This window comes from Amblyomma mixtum, chromosome 9 (genome assembly GCF_055824585.1).
Source record: "Amblyomma mixtum isolate Tamu chromosome 9, ASM5582458v1, whole genome shotgun sequence".
In the NCBI taxonomy this organism is placed as follows: Eukaryota; Metazoa; Arthropoda; class Arachnida; order Ixodida; family Ixodidae; genus Amblyomma; species Amblyomma mixtum.
In genome coordinates, this window is record NC_143020.1 from 85,937,649 (window position 1) to 85,956,075 (window position 18,427).

Here is an 18,427-nt window from a genome sequence, read left to right on the forward strand (position 1 = left end):
ACCTAGTTGATGTAAGTGTTGTCACTTTGCCGCTGGCCCACGTCAGCTGTTAAATGCCTTCAATGCGAGTCGGAGGTCCCGTTACCTTATATCCGGGACTGCACTCCATTACGCAGTGTGGTTCAAAACTTCACAGCACCATTGATTTCAAGTACCGCCATCTATTGTCGTCGGTGTGATAATTCTGCATTTCGAAGATGTCCTAGTAGCGACGAATCTGCCGCTCCCATACTTGACATGCAGCGGTATGCAGACAGCTTATAGCAAGGTAGGATAACTGAACTCCCTCATTTTCTTATCAGTATTGCTCTGAGATGGGCTAATCGTTCGAGCACGAAGTATATCGCCATTTCAATTGCACTGTAAGCGCTAGGAGCAACCCCTATGTAGTTTTTGCCGTGTACATAGTTTTCTTCTTTCTTGAGTATATGAAGACAAAATTCTACGCCACACCTTGAAATGATTATGATGAGGATGATTATGAGTATTTATGGCGCGAAGGCAGCTTGGCAAAAATGCAGCAGCACAATGTGACTCATGTACACAAGATGGCGCCAAAGAGCCATTTTCTAAGCATTTCACCACAAAGTACCCTAGCAACAGGACAGCGGAAATCATGTACCCCTTGTATCGCCGATTGGTACCCGGCGACACCTGGTATCGCAACCCGCACCTCCCCCATACAAGGCGGATGCTAAAACCCCTAGGACACTTTGCGGTACCTTGAACGGAGCAGCGCAGGCTTGTCCCACTTTGGTGTTTCTTTGTGTGTCACAACTGCGCGTTGTGTTACAAGTGGTATGAGTTGAGTAGCGGCAGCGCTAAACTAGGTGATTTTAGGCTAAGAATAACAGAAGAATCACTGGTCACTGCCGAGTATGCGAACAGCAGTAACAAGCAATTAGTGTATGTGATGTGCGGTCTTTAAAAAAAAATAAAAATGACTCAGCGCGATCTGGCGCGGCCAACTTTCAAAACGTTCGTTCCTGGCCCGCAGTACCTCCCCTAGCAGCGCAGCTAATCGGCCTATATTGTAAATGCATTGGCAAAGGCCATTCCTACTACGGGCCTCAGTGAAACCATCCATCTGCAATATTGCGCCATTACTTTCGCTGTTTGGGTCAGCACATGTAAGAATGACGCAAAGAAGAACGTTTAACGTACTGTAATTGTGCGGGCAAAGCATGCGTTTGCAGTTACTTGGTTAGGCGCATGATTTTTGAAGGGGGGAGGGGGGGATTTTGTTTAGCAGCATATCATGTATTTTTCCAAAAATTCTTTTTGTCTACAGTCATTGTTTTCCTACAAGGGTCCTGACTCTTCCACTTAGAACAGAAGCTGGTTTTATCGCTGTCTGCTACGCCCCTCGACTCTCCGCATAGTCGGCCGTTTTATCGGGCAACGTCGGATATCACATGGAGACACACGTTGTATAAAAGGTTGCGGCGGCCGCTATACCTAGACGCTCCTAAGGCTTCGACCCGAGTGCGACTCCGTTAATCTCCTGTTACTACCGCTGACCGTACAGCTATCACCATGTACGTCGGCACGATTGCATCAGTTCTCCTGGCCTGCTTGGTCTGCCATGTTACATCTCAGGTTAGTGCTTTGAGTGTACCCAGAAATTCAGGAAAAAAGAATTCAACAGGAAAGTGTTTATGAACGCAATTTTCATACATGTATATATATATATATATATATATATATATATATATATATATATATATATATATATATATATATATATATACTGTAAATTTTCGCTATAACAATCAATATATCGGCAGATCTCCCGCCGGCACGATTGCGTTTTTTTAGCACTAACGTTTTTCCTATCGTCAAAAACATTTCCCATTAGTTTTCTATCACAGCCTTAAGTACTCGATGCGAACAAAGGAGAAACTTTCAAGGCAATATTTTACTACGCATCGGCAGAACGGACCAACACCTTTAGTATTTCTATAATAGTGCTTACACTATTCCAAGATTCAAAATTTCTGAACACGAATGCTGGATATGGACTGGCAATCAATTTTACTGTAAAAACATGTCTGCTGAAGCATAGGCATATTCGTAAGTCTCTCCTACTGACGCACAAAATTAATTCCAGGTGCCGCCATGGGAACCATTTTAAAAACAGAGGGAGTAAGATGGGAATGAGTATACTTGGTTTGTACGCTGGTTGGCAGAAAACTAGAGATGGAGTTATCAAACGAAATACACGCAATAACTGTCATGAATGATGCGTTACATGTACTTCAAACGTACCCAAGGTACTCGCCTGAAACCGCAAAATAGCTACCGTTTTAGAAAGAATCCTGTGAAATACTTCGGAAGCTTATTTTTATAAAATATTTCGCATTACAGCGCGTGCCACTATATTCCTCGGAAAAAATTTCAGCCACCACTACGGAAGCATTTCAAGAGCAGTAGAAAGTCCGAAGTTAGGAGGTAGCATCTAGATATCACTTTGAAGTTAAGGAAGGTGTTTGGCGCAAAAAAAAAAAAACAATTTTATTCATCATCATCATCAGCCTGACCACTCCCACTGCAGGGCAAAGGCCTCTCCCGTGTTTCCCCAATTAACCCTGTCCGTTGCCAGTTGCGCTCACCGTGCCCCCGCAAACTTTTCGATCAAACTTAATCAAAATATAATCTTATAATGCAGAACTATAAAACTGTGGTACCAAATCGTACTCGGCCCTCAACAAGTGCTTTATTTCTTGAGGAAGGTAAAAAAGGGCAAGTCAACGCACCCGACTCTCTGGAGCTATAAGCTGGTTTAGACAGCCCAACTCAATAACGTGCGTGAGAAAGAATACCCAACAATTTAAAAAATCAGGAGACGATCGGACATCAGTTGCGAAAATTCTGTGAAATTACTTGCATTTAACCTCCACGACTACTTTGAGGCTTTTATTGTAAGCCGAGGCTTCACACACGCGAAATAATTTTTGGATGGCGGTGGTTGAGGGTGACGGGGGAGGTTGGACAGCCCCCAGCTAGGTGGGTGGGGTGTTGAGGTGGTGGCTGATGGGTGGTGCTTCTGGAAAGCAGTTGGCTTCCTTACTCCCTCTTTGAATTCGATGCGTACAATTTGGTTCACACGAGCCCCACCAGGGGCAGCACCTGCCATCGCAGAGCAGTGTTGCATCGCATAATAGCTGCACCACTGCGGCAGCAGTGGTATAAAGACTCCCTGCGTTTTACGAATATAGAGAACAACCAATTTCGCATAAATGAGCTTTATTTCATTTACGCTACTGCGTCATAGCCTTCAGACGCAGCATAAGTGTTCCCTCTAGTTTTAGTGCCATAGTCGATTTTACCAATCTTTGTCTGAAGCCTGCTTGACCATGAAAAAAAAGCCTAGAATTGCAGTGAAAACGGAACAGCTAACGCACCTAATGTGCATTTGGCGTAACCACGCTTAATCGCTAGTCATTTTTTCGATCGACTTCTTCATGGTCTTCTGTACATGGAGATCTTATGTAGGGTGGCAGTAGGTGGTTGGTGGTGGATGGCGCTTCCCGAAGGTAGAGGAGGGTGGGTACGTGGGTGGGTGGGTGGAAGGCGCTTTTAAGGGTTGAAGGTGGGCAGGTGGCTAGTTGGTAGCGAGTGGTGCGTCAGGAGGAAGGAGGTGGACTTCACCTCAACTGTCATCAGGTAGCCGAAAAAAGGGGGAGGGAGGGGGGGGGGGTTCAGTAGTACTGCTTTCGGGGCAAATGCGGTACCCTAAGTTTCGCTCGTACGATACTTATTGACTTCTTTCTGAATAGCTTTCGATTTCAGCAGCGAAATCTTTCTGCATCTGAGAGAATTCATAACATGAAAGCTCTTCAGGCTTCATGTTCGCAAACTTCTAACGTGTCTGCATTGAAAGTGACCACTCGCAAAAATAAAATCCTAGGCACCTTTACTGGTACCCTAAATCGCCGCAGAACTAGTCGTCTTTTCCCAACTTGTTGCAGCGATAAGCATTTCATCAAAGCATTTGTCTGATTAGTGTATTTTATTTATTTATCTTGTTTATTTGTAACATACTGCTAGCCTCTTTCGAAGCTGTTGCAGGAATGGGGACAGGTTGGTTTTCTTTTTCAGGTGCGTCAAAAAAAATTCACAAAGAAGGTTCACACAACTGAAATAACATTGTAAAAGGGATAACCATAGGAGACAGTTTCAAAATACACGACGCAATATTAAGCAACATAATATAAAGCGCAGTGTGGAAAATGATTTCTTCAGAAAAGTACGTGCAATGCTACACTAAAAGGTTGAAATAAACAATTGTGACAGGTTACAATGAAAACTGCTCAGAGATTCAGAGTTAACAACATTTCTAGATGAGGTTTTCTATTCTCTAATCGCTTGCGGAAAAAAAGAATAACGAAAGATGTCAGAGTTATATTTATACTGTGTTAAAGGCTGTGAGTGTTTCGTTCTGGTATTGCGTTTTGGTGAAGAAACTAAGTAGAGTTCCGAATCTATATTTAGAGCACCGTTTAAGAGGAGAAAGACGAATTCAAGGCGTGAGGTTTGGGCACGGTTACTAATAGTGGAAAGATCAGCCTAGCTTAAGAGTTCAGTTGGTGAATCATGACGTCCTTAAAGCATTCCGTTCTTTAAAGCAGCATCTTGGTTTCAAGGTAGCATTTGCCTGCAGGGCGCATACAAGCTAAATTTATTAAGAAGGAAGTCATGTTTCCATGTCATGACGAACTAGCGTTTGGCTTAATAGAAAGCAATTACTCCTTTTCCATTCTCCTTACCTAATTCTCCCAATTCCTACCTCGCGATAAGTCTGCTGTGGTGCTTGAAGGTAGCGAATTTTTGAACAAAACATCTGTCACAATTTATTTTTGGAGCACGTCCTCAAAGCAAAAGTCACCTTTCTCTTAGAGCTCGCAATATATTCTGATTCTAGTGTACTTTGAACAAAGCTCATAAGCCACAGTTGGCGCCGTAAACCTTTTCACAGTGCCCGGATGCATTAATCGAACAGCGTAAACACTGAAGCTTGTAGGCTATTTTTGTAGCTGTGGAGACACTAGACAATGCAGCTTCGAAGCCCACATTCCACTATTATTTCTCGCGCTTGCTATCTTTTTATCACAATATGGGCGTCTTGAACTTGTATTCACCCCAGAAACACTTGAGGGGCGTTCTGCTCTTGGCAGCTCGAGATAGCTCCTCCCTTGATCTGACAATACAATTCCACACGGCCAGCGGTAGACGCCTTCCCTGAGGCTATTGTTTGACATTCACCTGCGGTTAGCTTCTTTTGTTCAAGGCAGTTGTTGCTTACTGGGAGGCACTTCACGCAAGAATCATTGTGTTTACTGCGAACGCTGCGAAGATATAATTAACTGTCAGTGCTCTACCTTATCTGATGAGAGGAGATTGCCAAGGTCAAATCATCACGGGGGAAGTGTAGCTAGTCACGTACGAAAGTGACTGATATTTTTGAAAAGCACACCTTATTTTAAGATTCTGCTTATGGTAACAGATTATTATGGCAAATAAACTACTTTTCATTAATTTATGATATATATTTATTTCAAAATATTGTAGGCCGACATTTTCAGTCTATGCAGGAGGGGTTATATAAAGCATCAAAGCAAAAACCGGCTCAAGTAACTGCAGTTCACGAGGTTAAAATCAATAAAAATGAACTACAGCACTCATTCACTCAAAAAAAAAAGTCTTTTCAAGCCCTTTGCAAAACTAGACAACTAGAAAAAAAGGGAAAAAGAAAAAAGACATTGCCAGTTGAAAACACTCCGCGGGAAAAGACTTGTTCAAGCACATGACTTCCGGACTGGCGTGTTCGTCTCGACGATAACTTTTTCTCCGGTTTTGCTTCCTCTTGACTTCTCAAGTTTTTCTGAAATGTTTACACGTTGCATGCATTGTTTCACTCCCACAGTAGATTTAATTTTATGGTGAGAAAGACAGACTTAAATAGAGCGCCGGAGGCAACTTCACGTTATGTAAAAAAAATTGGCCACTACGTATACCCCGAGGGTTTACATATACATGTACGGTCTTTGTCAAATATATACTGCCCAAGGAATCTACTTCTAAGGCTTGTAGCGAGGGCTCTTAAGCATATTTGACAACCCCAAGATTGAAAAGGTTCCGAACTTAAGTTCCGCCCAACTTCGCGAGATTAGGGTCCCTGACTATGCAAGAGGAGCCGCGCTGCAGAGCTCAGATGCAGATTACTTGGCCGGTATACTTTTGACAAAGACTGTACATTTCCCGCGAAGAATTATTTGTTGGTACAACACTCGGTATAAAAGAGTCCATTATAAAGCACTAAAATATAACTTAGATTCAAGGCTTATTGGAATAGAATATTCGGCAAATGAACGTTCGCAATCATTCGTGCTTCTGTGCATATGAGGCAACATTTTTATGATAATACCTCAGCCCGCGTTAACAATGTCGTTTATTGAGACTGACCCTGTTATTAACTCTCAGGATTGGTGTCTAGCATACTCGAAATATGTTGCAAGTAAAGACAATGGGTACTTTGTTTATAGAGGGCGGAGTGAGCATTTTAAGACTAACTAAAATTTCAAATGAGATTCTTGATTGTGAATGACCTGCCTCATGAAGCTTCATTTCTTACTACTCACTTTTTGGTGCAAGAATATGTTAAGCGTTATATCAGATTAATTACAGGTTATCACATACTAGTATTGCACGTTCAGTTTTCAAACAGAAACGGCTTGAGGTACAAATTTGCAACCTTTTCAAATTTTATCACTTTTCAACTTGCTATTTACTTTTTTTTTCATGCGAATCATCTGCCTGCAAACAGGCTTCTTCACAGATTGAACCCAGCGGTGAGTACTTCAAATCACGTTTTTGATTGCAGTTAATATTATTGTTCACCAAGGTCAAACATCTAATGGAAAGCAAACATACTGTAACTGCAGAGTAATTTCCCCTAATCTGATGAAGATGACCTACATATTGAGATAGTTTCTTGTTTCTGTGAACAGCACATATTTTGATGCTTTTCTTTTGCTTATAAATTGTCTTGTAAAATATTTGTTACACAAAACAACCATTTTATAGATGTTTTCTCTTTTTTGCTAAGCTGGCATATTGTGCACTTAACCCTCGAGATTTTTATATTAGGAACTCAAGTGTGCATCCTCTGGAAAGCCTATGTAAAGAGCTGAGCTTTCACATGAAATTTGAGAACAGATTTCTGCGCACAAGTACCATGTTTACCAGCGGTTTAAAACATGCCTTGCAGCGAAGAACATGGCCCCTCACGACGTCAAGGTCGCCTTCCAAGACCATGCTTGTGACCATCAGTTCCGAGAAGCATCCTTCAAGGCTAACGTTTCCTGGCAGTCGCCTCGAATGAACCGCCCGATTCGAGCCTACATCGTCCACGTCCTTACTCCCAGTGACGTCGACATTACGATTAAAGTTGACGTCACTCATACCCGACAGGAGTTGAACTTCTTGCAATGCTGGAGCGCCTACGTGCTTCGAGTCGAGGCACTCTACGAGTCCGGAGAATCGGCATTTTCCGACGCCTTGTTCTTCACTACAGGAAAGCAAAGTGAGAACCATTCGTTTTATGCTAGGCTGTGCTAGCACAACCGATATTTGCCCCCAGCACGTACCCCTCCCCAAGTTCCGTACCCTGCCACTATGCGTGGGGGCGCCACTTTTCATGTTGAGACCGGCGCTGTGGGTAACGTACCACGCCAGAAGTGCTTTGTCAGGTGGCTCCCCTACGCAGAGCGGCAGGGGTCGAAACTTGGAGGGGGAGCGTGTTACATTTGCCCCCGATGGTATTTGAGGAATCTGTTTTTCAGGGCGCTTTGTTTGTTTAAAATATTACAGCAAAGCCCGCATTTCTTTCTTTAGGACATGGTTATTAAAGACCTGATTTGAAAGTCTGGATGCTCCACCTTGTGCGGGACATACTTTGTTAAATATTTTTATCGTTCGCGTTTCATGTAATAGCAGTGTCACTAGTGAACGGGTCGTGGCACATGCATCTCAGTAAAAAAATTAGGACAGAGCAGGTTCCGAAATACAGACTACAATTTTTTATTTGTTGTGCTGTCGTTAGGACAGCTTTTTCTGCAGTACTGCGAAGTTCGGTGTTGTCGCGACAAAACTGTTTCTGTCGTTACGGCAGGCGACTGCACAATAGTACAAAATAACCTGTTGTGACAACAGTTTTAGTCGTCAGGTTCCAAAGTACTGCAGTAAAATCTGTTGGGACAAGCAAAAATGTTTTGTTGTTACGACAACAGGGCGATGCCGCTGTGTGCAGTAAATGCTTTATATTTCGTGCTTAGTACTTGTACATGCTGAAATAGTGTCGCTTGCAACTAAGTAAATGCAAGAGGTCAAACACAACTCAACACAGAAGATTTAAGCTGCGTAGAGTGCTTGTGATATGAGTTTTTAAAATGTAGCTTCTCCATTTAGCTCTCTGAGGATCCCGTTTACACTTCTGTTGGATCGATTGCGTAGGAGGAAAGTCTTACCATTCTGCGAATAAAATTTATTGTAGTACAACTGAGGGTCATCACGGGAGCTCTAAATCGTTCAGTGGTAGACTTCGTATAGGTTCTGAATATGTGCTGCAATCACTTTCTAAACCGCAGCCCTTGATGCCCGTGTACAAGCCGTGTAATGAAGAAATACTTTCCTCTTTCAGTTGTCAACACGTGACGGAACGAGAAATGGCGAACGACCTTTTCTTTTTACTTTTTGACCATGCTTGTCCTTACGCCTAGACTTCATAGAGTACGCAATGGCCACTTTACCTTAAAAAGTTCGTGCTCTCCACGTATTGACAAATTTAAATCAAACCTTTCGTCGTATTTTACTCGAAGCAAGGGACATGCCTTGAGGAGTCATTAGGTTGTATTGGCCTGTAAAGAAGGCAATGATGCCTGACAAACTGGGCGGCTCACTGCTACTTAGGTGGCTCCATGCTTCCATACTGACTTTCCTGCTGGGGAATACCCCATATCGTCTTTTTCTTACGAAAATTCGATGATGTGAATTTTATATTGTTTTTGTTACCTACCCAATGTAGATTCCAAGCTGTTCCCTCAAGATCTTCAGGCTGTCAACATCGGTAACACCTGCATCAACGGCGCCAGTACTGGTTCCGTCAAGCTGACATGGAAGCCGGCTGAAGTGGGCTCCTTCAACCTCACTGGCTACACAGTCGTCGTCACCCCTCAAGAGTACTCCTCCAAGATCTTCACCCTCCACAAGTACGCGAGGAGCTTTCAGTACGACGGCGCCAGTTGCGAGGGCACCACGTTCTTCAGTGTTCATGCCCGGGCACTCGTGAGCTTCGGCCTCCTAGACTCCACTCCGTCTGAAATTGGACTCCCGGACGCCTATGCTGTATTTTCATCGAAAAGCAAGGGTGAGCCCTTCACTTTTTAGGGGGTATCACAGCGCCAGCCGAAGATATGAACGCAATGGGGGCACCAGAAAGCGATACCTTGAAATCTTCATTTTCCTATTTGAAGCATTCTAATACGTTATCCAAAGAAAGGCCAGTATGTTCTGACTGCGCAAAATTTGCGACTTTTTCTGAGGACGAGGATATGAAAACTACGTTTACTCAAGCTGGCCCTACTTTTCTGATAATGTCTTCTTCGATTATTCCTCCAACATCCTGATCTTTATGACCTGCCACAGCCTTGCACGTCGCACTTGTTTGGACTCAGTGGTTTCGGGCGCTCTTAAACTTAGTTCTCAGGTTCTGTTTTTCTTTTTTTTATGTGATCTGGCGATGAGAATGCGTTTACAGCTTATGCTATTGGACGGATCAATATGAGCAACCTGGAAGTTTCAAGCTTTAAGATGCTGGACGAAGTTTAGGTTAAGTAAAGCAAGGCCTGCACCGAAGGACTCTGGAAAGTATCATAGTACTATAGTCGGATACAACTGAAGAACGCAGCGGCTTTTCCCGTCAAAGGACCCGCTTCCAGCCGATGGCGTCGGCTGATTCTCATGACGCTGGTAGTGTGACAAAGCAGGGAGTGCTGGATGAGAGAGGATAATTCCTATCCTCTTTGGTCGGGGATAAACCCCTCTTTCCACTGTGGCGCCGCTTCCTGCATTGTGACGCTAGCGGGGTAATGAGAATCGCCGTCGACATCGGCTGGAAGGAGGTCCTTTGGCGGAGAAAAGCCACTGTGTTCTTGAGTTTCATTTGACTATATGAGTATTCGTGTAACCCAAAGAAGCGATTGCGTGCATGACCAGTAGGTGAACTGATATCACTTTTCAGTTTTCCATGCTCCCCCGGCATTTCGAAACCTGGGGACACAAAGAAGGCGGTCCTGTTTACTCGCCTGAAATTTGGAGCCAGTGGGCAGATCATATGTTTGCCTGAACACTATCGGCAGTAACTTGTAGGCGAATGTGTACTGGCCTGTCATTTTGCAGCCACAGACGCCAGAAAGGATGTCTCGCGTAGTTGGCAACAATGGCCAGGAACCTGATTAGTTAGTGAAGCATGTGCGTTCACCTAGCGCCACTTCAAGTCATAGTTTATTTATCACACCAGTCAAAAATATCCGAATCTAAGTGTGGTGCGAACCTCAGTAGCATATTTGTCTCGACTTGTTGGCAACTAAATATCAATTTAATGCGCGCAGATACGACGACATAGCAAGATATATATGTCTCTGACATATTGGTCGCCCTGTTTTGCCTCGACACGTATTAAGCTAATTATGAAGCACGAGAAACTAGACCTGCCGACAGCGCCTGATGGCAAAAAAAGCGGGAGTGTTCCCAATGAGATGAGCAGAACGCTACAATGGCATGACCACGTTAGAGCAGCCTTAAACAGTTCACTTTAACGCCTCAAGTGCCGTGACAGTCAGCTCACCTCTAGGCTTTGGACATATTAGAGCGTCAAATTCATAAGCATGACCTTTCAAGAACTACCTTTCAGCCTGTGTGTTAGCCGGTGGGTTAATTATGCATGGTCAGTTAATTTGGGGACTCCGACTGATGTGCAGTGCACTGCGACAACGTCCATTACCGCAAGGGAACCATGAGGAAAGAGCGTGGCATCTGTCACTTGTCGACCTGGCTCTTTCCGCTTTTGTGAAAAATAAACCTAACTGGATGCTCAGACAAAAATTTGAAGTAGGAAAACCTTAACTCCTGTTGGGTCCCCTTCCATCCACTCAATCAGAACTTCGTTGACTGCATTCACCGTCCTCTTGATCAGCAGTGTTTTCCACCCGTGGAGCACCTTTAATTTGGTCTCTATTACTACCGTCTATTTTAGACGCTTTCGGTTCTCCCCACTTAAAGCTCATTTTTAAAGCGACAAAAAATGCTTCCCTATGTGGGAATCTTAGTTCTGACTTCGCTTATAAAGAAGGCCTATAGAGTTTCTATAGAGTTCTTTACAATAGAGAGACTCTATTGCCGTCCAATACATATTCACTTTTTTTCATTCGTAACATATGGGCTGTCTATAGAAAAATGTCTACTAAAATTGCATAGGCATAAATCTCTAGAATGTGTACAGGATTTGCAGTGTCTATACGCTAGTCTAGAGGAATTCATATCGAAAGTCTAGATACTTTATAGACGAACGTATATGGAAGTCTATAGATTGTGCAAAGAAATTTTTGTAATGGCTAGGCTTGCAAAATTCATGAAGGTAGCATGAAAAGCTGCAAGCGTTATGTTAACTTCAGCTTTATTACTTTATTACCGGATGGGGGATTTGGCTGTTTTATGAATAATAAAAAATACTGTGAGAAATTTCGAAGTATTATTAGCAGACACATGCCAAGTATTTTGGCGCCGAAAAATATCACGCAGCGACTGACGATATTTTCCTTTTAATCGGTTAAATAGCGCTACGTGTTTCAGTAACAGCAGCCAACAATCTTAACGTATGCATTTCTTAATTACCTAAATCACAAAATATTTATTCCATGCCGCGTTTGCTTCTTCTCGTGATTTCCACTAAATATACGTCGACGAAAAGAAGTAGCCTTAAAGAGCACTCACTACTCTTTATTCTTTCTTTACAGCCTACGTTGTCCCTGCACCTACAACGGTAAGTTCACATTTCTTCAGTTAGCGTTTCGTGCCATTGAATAGGTTACGCTGGTTATTATAAATGTTGGCCAATATTACACAGGGCGGACAGCGGTCCCGTGTCCGCTGCGGTGTCTAGCTCCTTCTTGGCCAATATTCATCACTAATTTCACTCCCAGCGTTTTACCTACATTCTGAAAGTTTTCTACCCCCTTACGACTGCCAAAGTGTGTGCTCATTAAATATTGTCAATGCACCTGCATAGTTTCGGTTTCCATAGTTTGATGAGCAGCGTTAGAGACATCGAGGCTTCCCCAGCCGTCATACAGATCTTGTGCATGCAGCATTGATTTGTTTACTACGTCGGCTAGCCTCCGGCCCATTTCCCGGCTTCATTTTGCATTTATTAGCCATGCAGGCTAAATGCAAGCAACACTCATCGAAAGAGGAAATCTTCCTTAATTTTTTCGACCATCAAATCTGATTTATTGCCCTCTTGACTAAGAAAAAGCACAGTTGATCCAAAAACCCGCTTTTTAGGGGAGCTATTTTGCTTAGTGTATTTTCAAACTATGACAATGGTACAAACTTGGCAGTATGTTTAATTAGCGCATTCCAACGGAAGGCAAGCGTAGCAGGGGGCTGTAGAAAGTTAGGTGCGCGGATGAGATTAAGAAGTTTGCGGGGATACGGTTGCCGAAACTGGCAAAAGACAGGGTTAATTGGAGAGACGTGGGATAGGCTTTTGTCCTGCAGTGGGTGTAGTCAGGCTGATGATGATGAGGTTCACAGACCATTCTTTAGTATGGTTTTCAAGAAAATACATAGTGAATATGTTTGTGTTTAGCATTCCCAATGCGCTCGTTACTGTACTTAGCGGACGCACACCGAATTATGGCAGCTTTGTCTAAGCTGTACGTTTGTACTAAAATAGCAGTTTGTGCGTTCAGCTGCAGCAGTCAACACGCGTTAAGTATCGGCAGTAGTGTGACAGATACATTTCGTCGTTACTTGTACACAGTTTTTCTGTTGTCCTCAAAAGCGTATTTTTTTAGGAATCATTTGATGTAAACGCGGTGTTGAACTGTTGGAAGTGATTTACATGGGACAGTGATAATACGTGCGCCTCGTGATAAGTTCTGTGTTGGAATTTTGGTATGACCTCGAATCAGTGAGTTTATCCAATGGACCTTAAGCGCCTTTCATTACGGTGTTAGGCTTTCCCTGCTTTGAAAGGCTTTGCATAATAGTTAATCGCAGCTAGAAACAACAGTTTCCTTGAAAATTAGAACAGACGGAGAATAGAAGCAGAGCATTTCATGTGCAGTTAAACCTAAAGTTTCATCCCACACCCTCCAGACGGAGAGTGCCACCACCGTGACTGAAGGCTACACCACAGCCAGCAAGACTGAATCTTCCACTGCCTCCGAGCACGACAGCACTACACAGGGACACCCCGTCACTACTGAGGAATCGCACGAAGCCACCACTCATGTTAACGATGGTATGTTTTTCTGCGCAGTATCTTATAACATCCTCCCCGATTAACATACAGCAGAGCAAGAGTGACTTAGATGAATTAACGTTTTCTATAGTTCCCCCTCCTCTTTAGGAAATATTGGTAAATTATAATCAACATACAAAACATGTGCTCTAAAACCTTCTTAAACGAACGGAGTGTGCTGAAGATCTTTAAATGTGACAAGGTAAAGATATAAAAATTTACGTCTTGACTTCGTTTACTTTTTCTAATGTCAGACGCACTGAATAGTGGGACCGAACAAGTGCCAATTAGTAATCTACTAAATTAGATTAGATTAGTACCGTATACGTCGTGCACCATTACCTGGCTTGCGTCATCTTACTGGGAAGAGAGTCCTGAATTCCTAAATATGTATATGCTCAAATTAGTCCGCGAGATTGATCCAATTGTTTGGCTAGCTGAAATGGTGTAAACATCCCATTTGTCGGAGCGCAATGGAATATTTCTGATACTCATCCCTAGACATGCGAATAACTATGCAGGTATCTTACTATACGAAAGAATCTGAAGAACATCAGGCTAGCGCAGGTTGCATCACAAAGCTTGAAAACCTGCATATATACTGCGCAGTACTGTCTGATTTATGGGGTTTTAACATCCCAAAGCTACTCAAGCTGTCAGTACCATCATTAATAAAATAATGAAGTCGTGCCAAAAGAAGCCAAGTAGACGATCAAGGTCCAGGGTAAAGAAACGTCTTTGCCAAGGGTAACCGAGCAGCCATGCCGGCTGCCACAGGATACTTGCAGCCGAGTGATGGTGCTGCCATATTCGGCACTGGCCGCTGCTTCCCAGCTGCGAGTTTAAACTTGCTTCCTTGAGCCAGCGCCTTCGTTCAGCATGACAGCACTCCAAAGACGCGAAATTTCTCGCCGCACATTACTTCTTATCGCCTAAGAAAGAAGGGCGAGAGAGTAGGCTTACGTCACCCAGTTTACTAGCGTCATATAGCGGCCAGCGCCGAAGATACCAGCGCCACCGCTCGGCTGAGAGCCCCCTCCCATCCCCGTCGTGACTGCTCGATCACTTTTGGCAAAAGACTATTTTTATGTGGGTATATTTATCTGAGCTTCCCTTAGTTTGTTGGCCTTTGATTTTAGAAATATTTATAATATGGCGTTATCTTGTACGTAAACTTTTAGCGTCTTAATTTGACACCTAGCTTTGCTGCATTCACAAACAACGATGTGAAAAGACCCTCGAGCTAAGAAAATTGTCCTTTCGTTTTCCTCCAACAGTTCAGCCCGCCGCCTCCGGCCTTTCCACGTCTAGCATCCTCTGCATCGTTCTCATTCCTCTGGCTGTCATCCTTCTGGCTGTTCTTCTCTTCTTCGGATACAAGAAGTACAAGCAAGGAGGGTGAGATTTCTTCCAATTAAGAAAAAAAATTCTAGCAAGTTGTGTAGACATCATGAGACATGGACAATTAGGCAAAGCACTGCCGCTAACTTTTTCGTTAATCTAACCCGTGCAACCGCTTATGCTGCACACGACTTGTTCCCATCTTCTATTAGACTTGTTTTTCATCTAGTCATGGAGGAGAAATGCCACCGGAACATCCATTTTATGATCGGATACAATTCAAGAACGAAGCGGCTGATGCCCCTCAGAGTAGGCAGACCCGCCAATAGCGTCGACCTATTTTCATGAAGCTGCAGTGAATCCGATTACGCCGTGCCCAGTCCACTTTCATCTGCTACCCCCTGTGATGTCGCAGTAGCGGGTTCAGGGGGATTAACCACGACGTCACGAGAATCGGTCGACGCCATTGACTAGGGGGCCACTTTTGAGGATCATCTGCCGCTATGTTCTAGAGTTGTATCGGACCATACTTTTGCCACTCTAGCATCCGACCAGTCTTTCCCGTGATCTGATGCTCGGATTCTAAGGGGTGAATGTATGGAAATGTGTCTTTGACCCGATCTTGTGAAATGAAAATATCTTTTGCCTCGTGTTCACTGGACGAATTACCCCTTGCGCCAAGAAAATTCATCCTCGTCATCAATTCAAGCAGTCGCTTGCATGATAGAGTATCAAGCATAACGTGCTTTCAGCAACGATTCTGGGCAAATTAAAGCGAACTTCGCCGAAACGTAACGCTGAACATGAGTGTAAGCCTATCCAAAATGTTTGGAAACTTTCGGTTGGAGTAGTATTCAACAGAAATAAAAAAAATTCAGCTCAGAGGGTAATTCGAACCGTCTTCGCAATACAGTTCGCCAATCACCGTGTGACACGTCGTGCGCCCACTATTTTTCCCACCAACCAACCGCCGCCTACCACCCGCTGTTCGCCTTCCCTCTTCAACGTTCACTCTCCCACCACTCCCACCAAAGTGAAGAGGGGGGTTTCTCTCTTTCTGCCTTGCCGCCTACAACCAAGGCTTAGACGGACGGATGAACAGATTTTTTTCAACATGGGGGTTATAATGCGAACGTATTCAAAATTATAAACAATGTGCTGCGAGGGATGTTCGCTTTCATTCCTGTATAACGAAGCTAATTTAGCATCACATCAATTAAACATCACCTCTGAAGGCAGCATCTTCTTGATGTACCCGTCACCTTCAGCTACGTATATGTAATGTGTTTTATCAGAGAGCGCCCTAAATGCTTAGGCTGAAAGCAGCAGCAAAGACAGAGGGGTCCCTATCCGACCACAAAGGGGCAGATGTGTGCATGCTAGCATGCGGAAATAATGGCTGATTATGTTGCGCATCAGAAACAACGCTTTCCAGTTTTCCAGTTTTCGCAATCACATGACGATTCTCTTTGTCTCATATTTTTTTGCAGATCAAGCCTCCTCGGCCACTCGGACAGTCCGTGAAGCACATCGCAATTTCTTCGGGCGCGAACCCAGTAGCTTCTGCTGTAATAAATTTTGTAGATACTTCCATGTTTAGTTGTTCATTTTGTGCTTAACATCATACTGTCATGGAAACGTCATTTACCTGCTTGATGATTAAAAAAGCAGGAGAAGAAGAGTTGTTTTTCAAGCCAAAGGAAACTGAGCAGAGAAGGAGGAAGAGGTATAAGGGGCTCGTTATGACCCACAAATGATGCAAGCCACCGAAATCAAGTATCATAGCTGAATATTTCTATTTTTTTAATTTGTAGTGTTGAGCGACAGGGGAATATCTGATGAATTGCTGATGCCAAATTTTAGGTGTTCGTAATGAAACAAGACATTTCTCGAGAGTGTTGCGCGTACCCTGTAATAGTGTCGCGTTCTAACTTATCCATTCTGCAGGCCAATGTTGGACAATACTGCTGCTCCATTTAGGGCAACAATGATGTCATCCACAGCTGAGCACGGATGATTTTATGGTGGTTTAGCGACCCAAAGCGACCCGAAGCAACTCATGCTACGCGGGGCAACGTAGAGAAAGGCTCCGGAAATTTCGACCACCTGGGGTTCTTTAACGTGCACTGACATCGCACAGTACACGGGCCTCTAGAATTTCGCCTCCATCGAAATTGGGCCTCCGCGGCCGGGATCGAACCCGCGTCTTTCGGGCCAGCAGCCGAGCTCTGCTGAGCACAAATGTTACCCACATTCAGTGGCAGTGTACACAACACTCATGTCAGTGCAGATATACACCATTTTACGAGGCGCGGGCTGGGGAGGGAGAAATACTCTCAAACACGTGCGCTGCGCGACACCCCACTGTTGCCGTCCTCCCCTGGGCTGATAATCCGGCGCGCGTAGCGACGTCCGGCCGCTTAGCTACCGGTCAAGTGCGTGTTTGCGTCTGTACAACAAAAGCAGCAATGTTGTACGCAACGCCAACGTCCTCTAGACATCATTTTTTTATTGCCGGTTGCGACATCTGTCAACGAAAGTAGAAAAAAAAACGCCCCCAGTATGTACGCGCAGCATGTTATGCGAAGGAAAGGTCTCAGCGCGTCTGCGATGTCTACTTCTGCACCGCTTTCTCACCGGTCTCGAGCTGCATTGGCAGTGGACGTAGTTGGTGAACAAAAAATACCTGCGCCAACAACAAGCTTACGCATCAGCGCACTTTGTGAATGAAATGCATACAGAAACAAACTCACTGCCTGTGCTTAATATCGGGCGCGGAACGAAGCGCAGAGCCTGGCTTGCCAAAACTATACTCTGTGCATAATTTGAAGAGATGAAGCTTTTTGACGTTCTTTGCAAAGCTGTTTTAATTCAACAGTACACGATGCAAGGACAGCACAAATTTCCCACAACTTCGTTTTGCCACCCCACATAATCGCCAACGTCGGGAGCGTATGGGCATCGCCACCTAAAAAAAAACATGTCGTTAGTACAAAAATACTAAATTAATTTGCACAGCATGACATGAATGGAGGCGGCGACACGAAATATTACCTAACTGCAGAGTGAGAAAAAAATGCAGCTACGCCAACGTAAGAAGAAAAAAACACGGTATGCACGTGACGGTAAACTCTGTAATGCATTGTACTAAATTATTCGACTGAACTCAAATCGAATGCACAGTAAAAAAGTCCCCTATGCATAACCGTACCAGAGATACAACAAACGCAACGACTTGAGCAGTGCCCCTACCCGATTGAGATCGGAATTCTCAACACAGGTGCGGCTATTCGGCCTGTCGGTAAGCAGTAATAGCGTTCCATTAGCGTACCAACCTATCAGACAGTACAACTGCACAGTTTCTGGTATTTGTGAACCAGCGAGCACTGGCGGTAGCGGAGTAGGCGAGAATGCTAATTGCTTTCAGTGAACTGGCTTGTATCGCTCGCAGTACGAACAGCCCACCGCGCGCGAGTGACAGGGGGGACTAAATTTCAATTT

General features: G+C 44.0%; 1 protein-coding gene across 1 annotated transcript; it reads left to right on the plus strand.

The window, feature by feature from the left end:
* Positions 1-1,536: 1,536 nt before the first annotated feature.
* On the plus strand, positions 1,537-16,450 carry LOC149329975 (uncharacterized). Its single transcript, XM_089559337.1, has 8 exons — positions 1,537-1,587; positions 6,827-6,851; positions 7,271-7,585; positions 9,086-9,427; positions 12,075-12,100; positions 13,441-13,585; positions 14,863-14,983; positions 16,417-16,450. The coding sequence occupies exons 1-8, from the start codon at positions 1,537-1,539 to the stop codon at positions 16,448-16,450; spliced, it is 1,059 nt and encodes a 352-aa protein (XP_089415463.1).
* The last annotated feature ends 1,977 nt before the right edge of the window (positions 16,451-18,427 follow it).